The following is a 14,791-nucleotide window of genomic DNA, read 5'->3' on the forward strand; positions in this document are numbered from 1 at the left end:
CTCTCGTGAGGTGGTACTTGAAGAAATGGAGATTAGGCGGAAGTATTCTCAGAAAAGTGGCGCTTTTCATGCGGTGTTGGCCCCTGCTCTTGGTGTACGTAAAATTATCCGCAGTTACTTAGTTTTTTGCGCCGGCTAATACGAAGGGATAAAAAGCGCTATAACTATTTCTACACCCACTTCTCTTTTTCAAAAAGGACTCTACTTGGGTGTAAAAAACATAGTTCAGAATATTTTCCTCGGAAGATGAAGGCGAATCTTAGTCCCTTTGCTTCCACTCATTTACATAACCGTTCAGCTCTATCCCTTTAGTCCTTTTTCAGACTTTCTGCACAAACTTCGTGCACCACCCATGCACCGGAGAAGCCAAAGTACGCCTCATGAAGAATGGCTGAAAAAAATGCAAGAAAAGAAAACAGAGGGGTTGGGGGGGAGGGGGGTATAAACCTGACGCAGACGCTTTTCTGGATCGTGCAAAGAGAGTAACTTTCATAAAAATGGTACCACTGAACAAAAAATAGTTTTATCTTATGTGTTCCTTAGCAGACGCATGAGCGCTTTCAGGCTAGCCAATTACGCTTGGATATAATAAGACTCTGAACCGGCGAGGATAGATTGCTGCACATCTTGCCCAATTATGGTCTTGTCCCCGCTAACTTTCGGTATTTTTGTCGCGACAGCGAAACGTCTGCTATGGGCTCCCAAGTTCCTCGCCACAGCTGCTCCATCATCGATTTCTAAACCAGCTCGCGCATAGAGGCACTGCTTCTTTGCTCATAGACGTCGTTTTCCATTCTGCGCAAGCTCGTACGCGAACTGACAGCCATGAGGGTTTCTGCTCTACGCTGAGCGGGTATTTTGATCGCTCTTTCGATGTATGTTGGGGTGGTTTCACCATTTCTGTCGTTCTTTTTAAATTTTTGCAGCTGTGGCTTCGAACAGCGAGCACCTCCCTCACATAAATAACTGTTCTTTTCGTCGCTCTGACTTTTAGCAGGTAACATATCTCGCACAGTGATAAAAGCGAAGGTTGTGTTTGCTTATTTTCTCCCTTAAGACTTTCACGTCGCCCGACTGGGGATAAACTCTTGCAAAAGTTACTTTTAGATTGAACTTTTTTTTAAGCTTTTCGCTTCTGATCGCCGCCGCTCTAGGTGCACTAACACTGAAATTTGTCTGGTGTCGGTAGAAAAAAGGCACACCAGTGTCCTTGGCAGTCGTTAAGATGTGTAGGTGTACTCAAGAATATGTGGGGAATGAAGACAGTGCATGTCAAAATCATTTATACTGAAAGCAGCAGGAACTTAAGCTACTCAAGCCGAAAAATTAGAGCTTTGAAGAAATGCTAAATAAAAATGTCTATCGAAACACAGCGTTTCATATTTTTTTTTTTAGCAGGAGTAGACGAGACAGCCAGCCATTTTCGCAAGGCACTTTGCATGCGATACGGCACAAGAAAATTCTTTGTTTGGGCACATCATGAGGTAGGGTAGATAAAATATATGCGTGAAGGAGTAGAATACAGATGTGATTCCCTTCAAGAGATTTTTTTTGTGATTTCCTTCATTTAACCGTACTCATTAAACACGGCAGTTTCCATTGATGCTTCTGCTTCATTTCTATCCAGCACATTTTGATACGAGGCGTGAACCAAGAACACACTACAGCAGGGTGTGAAGCGAGGTGGCGTGCGGTAATTATACATATCAACAACCCTGAAGATAAGTTCTTCATTTTAATTCGGACAATTATACTGCTAATGGGTGTTAGCTGAAGGCTAGGAAATTTTCTCTTGAAGGGAAGCTAAGCCAGAACCATAAGCAAAAAAAAAACAACTTACGCTAGATAAAAACTAAAAATGACTTCGCTACCTAAATCGCTGCTCTGAACCTCGTTGAAGTCCGATAGCAATTTTGTATTGATCGCAGAGCCGTTGCAACGCCAAAATGTTCTCCCTAAAGAGGAAGGAATTGTTCGCGAGTGTATACTGATTATTTTTTGTATAAAATTTAACAGCCTGTCATTACGCGTTTCGATAAGCAGTGATTACCATGAGCGCAGAACTGAAGCTGTATAGCGCCAACGGTAGTTCTATTTAACTACTTTGAACTGCTGCGCGACTTTTATGACTCACCGCCATCGGGGTTTTCCAAAGTCACATGTGTTTCGTTCTTGCGTTCCTATGGTTTTCTTCATTCTAACGTTGGCGATGAGTTATCATTGCTTCCAAAATGTTCAGACACTGCATTTCAAGAGAAAATTCTCTTTGGTCACTGGCAGAGAGAGCTTCTCAACTTTCAACATCTGAATATGTTGGCCGGAAGTTTGAAAACATTTATTCCAGAAAACAAAGAGCGTTTAGCAACCCAAAGCGTCCGAGAGTAATTCTGCAAAGTGGTGCAAATTTTAATCAAGAGTGTACTACATTATCTTACCTCTAGGGCCGGACGGGTATTTCAGAATGCAGTAAAGACCAGAAAGATCAACCAACCAACAAAAAAAAAGAAAACGTGCGTGTATTTATTGCACTCAGTGTTGTTTATGTTTATACAAAGTTGGCTACAATTTTCTGGAAAATGTGGGGATCAGAAATGGATACAATTTCACCAGAAACATTTTCCCATACCTGAATAAGCCGCCGCGGTGACTCAGTGGTTATGGTGCTCGGCTGCTGATCCGAAACACGCGAGTTGGATCCCGGCCGCGGCGGTCGTATTTCGATGGAGGCGAAGTGCTAGAGAGTTCCGTGTACTGTGCGATATCAGTGCATGGTAAAGAACCCCGGGCTGTCGAAATTTTCGAGAGTCTTCGACGACGGCGTCCCTCATAGCCTGAGTCGCTTCAGGATGTTAAACCCCATTAAAAAACACACCAGCCATTACCTGACCTTTGGAATCTGCGAGATAAAATTGTCTGAAAGAAACCAAAACGCTTTGCACAATCGGACGCCATGTTTGCGAAAATGTTGGACGCAATACTATATAAGAAGAGGTTTTTGAATGAGCTCATTATGTAATGTAGAAAAATAATGTAACTCAGAAGGTGATGAGAAACCTTGCGGCGAGATGCCGAATAATGCTAGCGCCAAATTAGCTTTCATAGCCATTATACGAGGTTTTTGGTGGCTTCAGGTGATCTCGATGGCATCAAACGTTCTTGATGGTGCCAAGTTCAAATGATAGCATCAAATAATCATGGCTAAGATCCTTCACTGCTATGGTCGACTCCTTTTGAGGGCGTATTAGTGTTGTATAGAGAACTAAGTTTAAAGAAAATGTGTCCGAGAATAGTTATCGCGCAAATAACACCACTTTCTGTTAGTGTTGTCACCTATATGATTGGTGTAGCGTTTCCAAGTTTAATGTGACGAATCTTGAATGCTAGAGCGTTTGCAGGAAAGCACGCGTTCTACAGCAACCAAATTTCGCTATCATACATTGCCGGAGTTGACGCTTAAAATGTGTGTGTGTGTGTGTGTGTGTGTGTGTGTGTGTGTGTGTGTGTGTGTGTGTGTGTGTGTGTGCGTGTGTGTGTGTGTGCATGCGTGTGCGTGCGCGTGCGTGTGAGCGCGTGTGTGCGTGCGTGTGTGTGCGCGCGCGTGTGTGTGTGCGTGCTCTACTCTCAGATGGCCTGTAAAATCCAAGCGATGGCAAGCAAAAAGGATGACGGCACTACGCGGCTTAGGAAGCACACAGCAAGCCGAGCACCGCCATTTCAAACAATCATATACATGTCGTTCTTCTGTGTAATAAGGGAGTAATTACTCATTGACGTCCACCCGAGCGCAGCCATACGGCTACAAAGGAAAGCTATACAGCTTTCTCGGAAACTTCGCAGTTAAAGAAAAACTCGTCCTGGTCCGGGGTTCGAACCCGAGACCACCGCTTCACCGGAGCAGTCGCTCTACCAATTGAGTTAACCGGGACGGCAAGCTTATGGTAGGGCGAGAGCGAATTTATCAATAACTCGAAGTGGGAACAGTGTTGGTCAAATGTTTAGGGGAATCCCCCAAGGTGGAGTAGATTTGTAATAAGGGAGTAATTACTCACTGACGTCCACCCAAGCGCACCCATACGGCTACAAAGGAAAGCTATAAAAGCTGCTTCTGTGTATACTCACCCCTCGCCGACCTCAATGTGGCACCACTTGTCCCGACAACATTCCAAAATTGCGGCGCAACCATTTCTCGTACAGCGTTCCGGGTGGTGTCATACAATTTCTCGTCACACACAATTTCTCGTCGCACACACAGCCCAGACGAAGACAAGTCCCCTTGTCGAAACGTTGGCTCAAGCAACCTGAGGTTTTCCCCTCCCTTGTTCATTTTTGTGACAGCTTACATGTGCTAGTCAAGTTGGAGGTTAGCTTGCGATTAGGATTCGAACCGACGACATATGCACCTTCAGTTGTATGCCTTCCCAGGCTTTTTTACCTCTTCGCTTAGGGGGTTTAGGTGTCCATCGAGACATGAGGCAGAGCGTCATTTCCTCTCCTCGAAAAAAGAATTTTCTTACCGAAGTTGTGATGCAACAGTTCGTCTTGCAGCGTTTCGGGTGATGCCATACGCGCGCGCGTGTGTGGGGGTAATGTGGGCATGGCTGGGTGTCAGGGCACCCAGGGACAGTAATGCATTCCCACATGTAAGCAGTCTTAAGTGTCTCTGTCGAATTTTTTTTCTTCTGCTTGTTTGTAAGCGCTGATCTTCGCTAAAAAAAAACAGAAAGTAAAAGCTGTCCGTACCTGTTCTTTTGCAAACTATGTCTGTTTGCACTCTTCACATTCAAGAGGTAACACACACCAACTAGCTCAGTAATGATTTTTCTAGTTCAAATAAACCAAGACAGGTGCCGGGGGTCGCGTACAGGGAGCGTAATACTAGACGTCCGGCAAATGATGCATAGCGCCTTTAACGTTCAAAATGAAGGTTACTGAATATTTGAGCAGAGTTATAATTAAGGCGAGATGACGCTGTAACAACAACGAAGCACAGCTATTGTACTCAGAAAATTTCCGATCGTGTATTACCAATGGATCTTGACCTCGATTGCATTAAGGAACTGGGGAATGCTAACATGACGCTGATGTACAACAAAAGTAATTGACGTACTTGGAAATATAAACCAGTTAGGTGAAAGTTAGCTCTATACAGGAAATTTAGTGAGGTAATTGCTCTCAAAGTTTTATTCACCTTATTGAACAGGCTAGTTTTAAGGAGGAGTTTTTGACGGTAGACAACATTCATACCACCAGTTTGCAGAGAAATACGCAGATATCAAGTCCGTATATATGTTATATGGCCTTTTAGACCTCGGTAAAACATTTCTTTCAGTCGAAACCTCCGCATTTCCGAAGGAATTGCGAAACCAATGCGTCCAAGAAACAGATGTCAATATCCTAACTAATGATCTACACGGACCGCACAATGACCGCAATCCTTGACGAGAGGAGTCTGATAATATGGATCAGAAGGGGAGCCAGGAAAGAAGGCACACGCTCTCTATTGTTATTCCCTTAATGTCCACGAACAGCATCAAATCTTCGGATTGGCAATAATTAGGAATACCAGTCAACGGGAAACCCCGCAGCATCCACCGATTTGCTGATTATATCACCCTGCAAAGTAACTCGGAGAATGAATTAGAGAATGTTTTAAAGCCTGAGCAGCCAAAGTACTTGATCTCAATGATTCCTACTGTAGATTCACTTTACTACATTACACCATCTCAGTCCTAGGATGGGATGTTTTACCCTAATAACAAAAAGCTTCTCAAACTTGCTTCTTGCAATGGTCATTAATCGCTCCCAAGAGCTGTGGCTTAGTAGGTCGCAGTGCACTGTTTATCGTTTAGTTTACGCTCGACTCGCCGTGGCGACTAAGTGGCTGTGGTGCTCTAGTATACTCTGCCCGAAAACGCGGGTCCGATTTTGGTCCGTGCGGCAGCGTTTCGGTGGAGGCGAGGTGCGAAATTCCTCGTGCACTGAGATTTCTCTGCATACCAATAACACCTAGTTGTTTGTAATTAATCCACAGCCGTCCGCTGAGGGCGTACCTTACAGGTAGTCTCTTGCATTAGGTTCGTAAAAATCTGTTAGTTATCACGCGTGTACATCAGGTACTTATTCAATGAACCATATTGGATGTTGAAGGTTCCAGGTTCGTTTATTGCACGTTTAGGGTACAAGAATAAAAATAAACACTGGAATACAGAAGGAGGTCCCAAAGTCAGAGACTGTGGACGGGACCTCCTGTGAGAACAATTGTAAAAAAAATGGCTGAGGCTTAGCTAAGGCTAAGCCTAGTCAGATGCGAGGTATATTGATGGCTAGGCTTGGTAATACATGGCTTTCCTTGGTTGAATACTTGGTCATTTTAATACAACCACTAGAAGCCTTCGTCGTGGGGGAAGACAACGGCATGGCTACAGTGGAACGCCGACTAACCCCGAGACGCGCGTTGGGTAGCGCCTGGATTGCCACGGAAGCCGCGTCCGCCTGCCCGGTGGAGCGACCGTTTCACCTACACCGAGTGTGAACGCGCGTTCGAAATGCGCGGGAGTGTAACGTCACCATACCACGTGATTCACACGGCGTGCAACCGCAGCGACGGCACAAGTTGGAGCCCCGTATCTCATCTGTCGTGACGTCATTGTGTCACGTGGTGTGACGCCACCATACCACGTGGTCTGCACGGCGTGCAACCGCAGCGATGGCACAAGTTGGAGCCCCGTCTCTCATCTGTCGTGACGTCATTGTGTCACGTGGTGAGACGTCACCATACCACGTGGTCTGCACGGCGTGCAACCGCAGCGACGGCACAAGTTGGAGCCCCGTCTCTCATCTGTCGTGACGTCATTGTGTCACGTGGTGTGCACAGCGTGTAACCGTCACGAAAGGCTTGGGTTACCTATTGTAATATGCTTCGCATAAAAAAGAATATACGGTCAGCAGGCTCAAAAATCATAAAGATATTGGCATCAGTAAAGAGCAGTGAGGGTGATACAAGAAAGAATCCAAACACTTATTTGAATGAAAAAAGATTACACACCTAGAAGCGTACAGTACAACACAAAACAAAAATCATAGAATGATATAAATGACAAAACTACTACCATTTACCATGAAGAATACTATTTGGGGGATTGTAAAAACTGATGAAGAGCGGATTTAAAGGCACACATATCTGATGATTGCTTCATGGTAACAAGTAATGAGTTCCATAAAGTGGTAGCAGAGAAACGAACTGTTTGTTTATCATAATTAGTGTTAGGTTTAGGGAGTAAGAAGTTACTGTGATTCGCAAAACGTGTGTCGTTGCGACGCGGAATTTGGTCGTAGGTAGTTAGCGAAAAAGGAAGTAGCTGTTTAAGAGATTTGTACATAAGGGTACGTAATTTGTGTTCGATTATTTTGGGCACAGACAAAATATTGTGTTATAGGAGCAGACGAGGCGCATTTACAGAGTAGTGACTATAAGTGATAATGTGAACTGCTTGGTTCTGGGTAGTTTGTAGAGATGATAAATGCGAATGTTATGTGTTTCCCCAAGATGAAATGCAATACTGAATGTGGGAGTGGATGAACCAATAATAGAGGGAAATGAGAATAGGGACATGAAAATACGGGAGAAGTTTAATTAGTCCTCTAATACTACACGCCAATTTTTGGGAAATAGATGTAATGTGGGTCTGAAATTTAAGATGTTTGTCCAATACTACACCTAGAAAGGATACGTAATCAGCTGAAAGGATTGAGCTTGAGCCTATGCTAACAGACAGGTTTTCGCAAAGAATTTTATGGGGTGACCTAAAAACTTTAAAGCTAGATTTGGATCCATTATAATGAACAGCAAATTATTTCTGCGCCAGTCGAATACATTCTGTGCACCAACGTTAAGTTTATCAACGACTTTATTTATATGTGAATCCTAGGTTAGATTGTTGTGTCGTCCGCATAAAGATAACAGTTAAGGGCTTTTGGTCAGGTTCATGCTATCTTGGACAAGAACGAACAGAATGTGACGACAGCACTGTGACGACGGGCTCGTGTGCATGATGAGAAAGTGCGCATACTATGCGCAGCAGAGAACGCGTCAATTATCGTGTTATGTCTAATTCCTTTGAAACTATGGTCGGTTTTGAAATCCTTTTTGAAGTTGCATAAGTTAAAAGAAACAAACTTCTTTCGGACATAATCAGAGTTGCTGCTTTTGTATTTCCCCAACACTTCACTATACTCAAAACAAAGCAAAAGGTCACGTAAGCAGGAAATGTTTGCACCTGGCACGCTGACGAACAAAGTTATCTGCATGCCTCTGAGAACCACGAAGTTTTATCTTAGTAGCATCTCAATGCAGCGCTTCGAATGTCATCGTATCCTCTCGCAGAAAATACTGCAGTCGCAGACTGTTGTTATGAGCCAGAGTCTACCCGCTGTTCATTCATTATGAGGAATTCGGGACACGCGCTTCTAGTTCCCTTGGCTGCCGCTATGCGGCGCATGGCTTTCAACATTGAAAAATAGTGCAAGCACGTTTACATTGTTCATGACGTAAGAAAGAAAGAGATCGACCTAGCAGCTACGGAACAGAAGGTGATAGGTCGCTGTGCTTAGCGGCACTGGTTAGGTGGTGTTCCGAGTTTCTGGTAAAGTGCACCACGTGCGCGTGGAGCTTGTCCGCAACGCTGGCGTAACCAGCCAGGCCGTGGCCCTTTTAACCGGATTTGGAACTCTTGCAGAGCCTGGCGGGGAATCCGTGGCTCCAGCTGCAGCAGCATCGTGCGGTCCGGGCTGCGTGGCGTCGCTCTGCCTAGCCGGCCTGCTGGTGTCGGTTTTGGCGCTGGCGGCGCTGGCAACGCTCGTACGGCGGCGCCGCGCGGCCGCCAAGCACAAGTACCTGGGCTCCAGGGCCTCGCTGTCTGTTCCTTCAGACTACGTGGACGGCCGCAGCGCCGCCTCGGCCGCCGCCGCTGACGCCAGCGCTCAAGCGTCGACGCCTTACCCTCAGTCCGCAACTGGATCACCATTTTTGGCCAAGCTGCAGACAAGCTACGGGCGTACGCGATCCCCGGCCGAAGGCCCCAGCTTGCCGTGGGAAGAGCGGTTGCCTGGAGGACAAAACGCTTGCTTACCAGCCTCCTCTACAGAGGTGTGAAAACGTGTATAACCAAAGGAAATTTGGCATCCCATTGCAAATTGCAGGTGCCTTTATCTGTTCAGCAGCTAATCAAGAGGGAACTGGCAAAGCCGTTGTATGCACTGAACAGTCATCCACAAAGTGGGTTGCACTCTTGCCCCGGGAGAACATAGTGGTTAACGATAATACAACACCGGCGCTGACCGTTGGAAGTGGCACCACAACGCTTGCTCACTAAAACGGTTCATTGCCGTGGTAACTAGAAGTGAGGCAAGCTGATAACTGGCAGAAATGACAGGGATGTTCACGCGTGATGACCGTTTTCTGACCAAAGGAGGCTTTGATTGTCGCATCTTTCGCTATAGGGTGTCCAGTCAGAAACTGTGCTGACGTGCGAACACATTCAGTGTATAGATTTTGATTGATCCCAATTGGTCAGTGCTGCTGCTAGATCCCCCGGGGTTGTAAGTACATATATCTGACCAGCGGCAGCCAGTCTCTAGGTGCCACAATGCTCAGCAGTTTTAGTTGCGCTGGATGTGACAATCTGTTAGAGCCATTATGCTTGTTCCTTGCCTTTTGTACGAGTGCAGCACCCCCTCCTTGAATTTGTAAGATACTTTACCACAGTGACACGCCTCTCTGTATTTTGGCTACTGAGTCCAAGGTGTCGCGGTCGAATACTGGCCGCAGTGATAGTGTTGCAATAGAAACCAAAGGAGGCAGAGTTCTAGTTAAGACCAAGTGCACAAGATCCGTGTGCTGTGCCATGTCAGTGCACATCAGATAACCCCAAGTGGTCAAAATTAGCCGGAAGCCCTCCACAACAGCTGCGCCTATAGCCCAAATGCAACTTCGGGACGTTAAACCCAACATACCAGCCACGCATTTGCAAGATCACAACAGTCCAGCCCTCAAGGCACGTCTTAGTGAACTAAGCGGCATTGTAGAAGCAACAGATGGCGTCAGCGCATTCAGTGGCCAAATTTACGAAGCTTAGTATCTGGCTGTACGTTTTGAGCAGACAAGGGTAGGGAAATCACGGGGCTCGTTTTGACATTCATATGAAGGAAGCCAACAGTCGCCAAGACCAATGCTTCCTTCAAATGGGTGTACACTTGTACTTTATGGAAATGCAGTCATGAAGGAATATCGTGTTAGTAATGAGGGCAGAGAAGAAAAGAAACAATGCTGGGCAGCTTTGGTTTTACGTTTCTTTTTCATGCTGCTCAGGTGTGGCTGCGTACGTCCGAGCCTCTCAAATGTTTTTGCACGTAACAAATCTGAGTGGCTTACTTGAGACAGCACTTCGTCACACACTCGCACTCCTAACCTTGCCAACACTGTAGTGATGTGCACGATAGCCCGTGCGCCTGCGAATCGCAGACTTCTCTACCTGGCCAAAACTCTTGGAAATTCAAGACCAGTTTCTTTTTTAATACCAGCTGACTTGCTCAATGCGATAAGATTGCAATGGCCGAGCGAAGCGCCGTTTCTTCTGTAGCTGCTCACAATTAAGTCCTGATGCAACCATGCCCGGTGGAACGATTTTTCAATTGCATCCACTGAACTGCTCTTTGAAATGGCATTTCTCATGAGGCAGTGCACAGACTGCAGGCAGCTGCCACATAGGCGTTGAAACATCAGTGTTATTTTATCTAATCTGTCCCTCTAAAGAAGTCAGATAGCTTCAATAAACCTTTTTCTGGGTTTCTGATATTTATTTTCTATTTTCAAGGCGCAGTAACGCAGCCAGTGGGAGCTAAAGTTCCGTATGTATATTCGAGTGCTCCCCATATTCCAGCAACAATAGCAGACATATAGCGTTTAGTGGCTCTTTACTCGCACGGAAAACTTGAAGAGCTTCCTCGCGGCAAAAATAGACCAGCTCTGCGGCTTGAGTAAAGATCGCTGTGCATACCTGAGGCAACGAGAACTGTCGACACACGTCTACTCGAGCCTTCGTGCGCATCTGCAGCGTGCCAGCACGCGCGGGTAGGCTACGGTAAGGAAGGATGGAATGAGGAAGGGCCTGCTAGCTCAGGGTACGTTGAACGGCAAGGTTCGCCCGCTTGTACTGCTGGGCGTTATTTAGAATGCGACACATGTCATGGAAGAGGGCTGCTTTTTGATTTTAACCCTATGGTTTCCTAAACGGCTGAGCTTTAACCATTCAGCCGCCCTATTCGAACGCGACCTGGATAGGGAAGCCTCTGCTGTGTGAATGCGTATAACGTTGCGTAAAAGTACTTAGGGTGAACTTTGTGCGTAAGAGAGTACAAACGCAGATGCGATCACGTAGTACAATCAGCTTACTTTTCTACAGACACCTCCGTGTGAGCTGAAACGTAACTTATCGTCCCTGCGCCTGCTATCACGTGCGGCCGTTGATTTCCAAAGCATGTTGTACTAGCGGCAGTCATTTAGCCTGACCACGGCTTTTGAGGTAACCGCATGCATTTTTTACGCCTCAGAGTTGATTAAAATAAAACGAGAAATAGCATTGATTCACAGATTTACCACAATGTGCCTTAGCTGGTTTACGTGAATATACGTTAGCTGATATTCCCTTGGTTTGTTGATGTCTAGTGACATGGTTGTCAGTTTGAATCATAGGAAGCGTTGGTTGCGCATCTGGCTTCCGAAAAAAAAAACTGCAAGAACAGCAAGATTGATCGCAGGAGACGCCCGAAAGCTTTCCAGTGTGAAGGTATCGACCTAGTGCAGATATAAATTGATCCAAATGGCAGAGATTTTAGTGACTGTGTTCATGACCTTCCCAGATACAACGTATCAAAAGAGTTACCAAGAAAGAGAGAATGGCAGACTGGTCATCTTGGGAGATTATTAACTGACCTGCTACTCTGCTCTGTGGAACGCGAAGAGGAAAAGGATTAGGTTGCCAAAAAGGCTAGCAGTGTCCTAACGGAGAGAGAGAGAGAGAGACTTTAATGAATAAAGGAGAGGCCTGCCTGGTTATGAGCCTAGCATGCTACTCCAGTGTCCCAACAGAGCTTATACTAATAATACTGTCAGGTTGTCCGCGACCTACACTCTCAGGCACGACTGGAAGCATACGAACTGTTTATGAACCTGTTTAGACGAATGCTTTTCCTTCCTTTACTTTTTGCAGCTCAAGTACTCAGAGTGAGCGCTGACATAGAAACAATACTGGAAAAAAAAACATTTTTGAACGGGAAATACTTGATGAGCGCAATTTCTTCATATCTTTTAAGATTTCGCTATAATAATCAATGTATCCGCAGATCTCTCTTCGACAGGCTTGCATTTTTTTCTGTTAAAGTTCTTGCTAGCGTCAAAAGCGTTGCCTGTTGGTATTCTATGACAGCCTTAACTGCTTTATGCGAGTGACGGAAAAAATTAAAAGAAATATTTTACTACACATCGCAGGAATGGGCCATTATTTTCAATATTTCCATGACAGTACTTTACAATTTTCTAATATTCAAAATTTTTGTACAAGAATGTTGGACTTGTTTTCTTATCAGCAAATATGTATTGCCGCTTCAAGAAACGCAGAACTAACGGAGTAGCATATCGACCACCGTCGCCCCCACCTGCCGCCTTTTCTATGTGTTTCAGCATTTCTTATGTATAAATGAAAGTCGAAGCCCCAAGGGTTCGCTGGCAATGCGCCCTGGTAGCAAAAGGCAAACGAATGGGAAAAAGGGTGCAAAGGGGGTGCGCTCAGTGTGACTTGCAACACGCATCAGTTGGTACGAGCTCACGCCACGAAGCAATGCGAGTCGGGCGCTGCTGCTAAGTTCTGTATATAGCTGCCCAGCAGCGTGCCCGCCTGCCTGGTGCTGTGCAGCACAGCGTATTCATTTTTGACTAAACGCAGATCACGAGACGACGGCCAGCGAAGCGTTGCAAGTCATACTGAGCGCGACTTACTTTAGAACATGGTGTGTTCTAAGCTATGACCATCGGATGTCGTCGCAAAATGGCTGACGGCCGAAACGGCTGCCATCGCAGGTTCACGACCAGTGGGAGTTTCCCCGAGAGAACCTCGCCCTCGAGCAGTGCCTGGGGGAAGGAGAATTCGGCCGCGTTGTCCGCGCCACAGCACGGGACATCGCCGGCGTGCGAGGCTTAACTACGGTGGCGGTCAAGATGCTCAAAGGTGCGACTCACGAACAGAAATCAAATAGAGCGCAACTCTGTTATCGTGCTTTCATTTCTCTCTGCTAAGCGTGCTCCATGCGGAGGAACTTGTCGGCGCCTCCGTGAAATACAACAGTAACCCAATCAACGTCTAACTGTTTCACGTGAAATTTGTTACTGAAGTTGCTTTGTATTTACCACTACATAGTGATTGAGCAACTTTTAATACTCGTGCATCCATCTTGTCAGATCACTTTAGAAAATGCACGCGATGGCATACAATCTGACGCAAGTATTACGAATCCACTAGTTTGTCGTTGAGGCTGTGATCTCTTCGAATAATACAATTATTATTCTTTTCTGATTGTTTGAGGCGTGTAGTGGCTTGGTCTGCATGGCTGAAAGTAACAGTTCGCCTTATGTAAGCTTTAGAACCTTTTTTTTTTTTTAATTTGAACACAAGCTATGAACACGGGAAGCGACGAATAGTAGATATAAAAGGTGAATATATCAGCTGTTAGATATCAGTAAATATAAATTAATTTTCTCTCCAGCATAACGTAACAGAACAAAAGGTAATAACGCTTCACATAGGTCACAGCAATCAGCAGAAATATCGCTATAGAAGTGCGCCGTATTACAGTGATGACAAAAATAAAAGTGAGTACCAAATAAAAAATCAGAAATTTAACAGCTACGCTAGCAATTGATTTTATTTTTATAGTTTGCGAACGTTGTTCGCGAGGTAGCTGAAACATTACAGCTTCAGCATCATGCCATACATATTTGGTCTTCTCTGTTGATGTTATCGATAACGTTGTGCGAAAAATGGCAATGAATTATTAGCTTAACTTTCTCTATAAGGAGCAAAATAGCCTCTTTAAGACAAAGAAGACGTTATTCCGACTTCAATACTGCTGCTATTTTTAGGTAACTGGACACCAGCAGAAGAACAAGATTTAATCTCAGAATTCTGCATGCTCAAGGAAGTGAACCACCCAAACGTCATACGTCTACTTGGGGGCTGCACTACGAAAGGTAAGGCTGAAAAGATTTTACGCAGTACGCGCCTTCTTTCATTGTTACACTTTTGTTGTTCTACAGCAGCTCGTTCTAAGTTCTTCAGGGCCTGTTTAAGATGAGTAAGATAAGACTGCTCATAGAAAGCTCCCAATATACAAAGATGCTTTCGTCTTTAAAGTACCTATGCGGCGCGCTGTACCGGGCTCGAGATCGACCTAAAGGTGCGCCAAGTTCGTTCCTCTAGTTCGTTCCTCAAACAGCTTCCCCCCCCCCCTCATTTTTATTCATTTTCAAGCCACTGCCCGTCTCCGAGCAAGCGATACTTGCACGCCTATGGCCCTGCGTTTTGCTATTAGTGTGTTCGAATTTTTTATTTCTTCGAAATGGGTATACCTACTCTGATGTCACGGTGAATGATGGCGCATGAAAGCGGTTAGCCTTGGGTGCTGCTGAAGCCAATTTTGGTGTTATTTGCAACGCAGAGTATTGAATTAAAACCTTCCTTAC

General features: G+C 45.3%; 1 protein-coding gene across 2 annotated transcripts in view; it reads left to right on the plus strand.

The window, feature by feature from the left end:
- Positions 1–14,791, plus strand: part of LOC149352443 (proto-oncogene tyrosine-protein kinase receptor Ret-like) — a 188,111-nt gene that overhangs the window by 140,542 nt on the left and 32,778 nt on the right. For both annotated transcript variants that reach the window (XM_089581615.1, XM_089581617.1), the window contains 3 exons: positions 8,736–9,145; positions 13,133–13,280; positions 14,192–14,299. In XM_089581615.1, the coding sequence (XP_089437741.1) occupies positions 8,736–9,145; positions 13,133–13,280; positions 14,192–14,299 (666 nt within the window). The remainder of the gene's footprint in view (positions 1–8,735; positions 9,146–13,132; positions 13,281–14,191; positions 14,300–14,791) is intronic.

This window comes from Amblyomma mixtum, chromosome 3 (genome assembly GCF_055824585.1).
Source record: "Amblyomma mixtum isolate Tamu chromosome 3, ASM5582458v1, whole genome shotgun sequence".
Lineage (NCBI taxonomy): Eukaryota > Metazoa > Arthropoda > Arachnida > Ixodida > Ixodidae > Amblyomma > Amblyomma mixtum.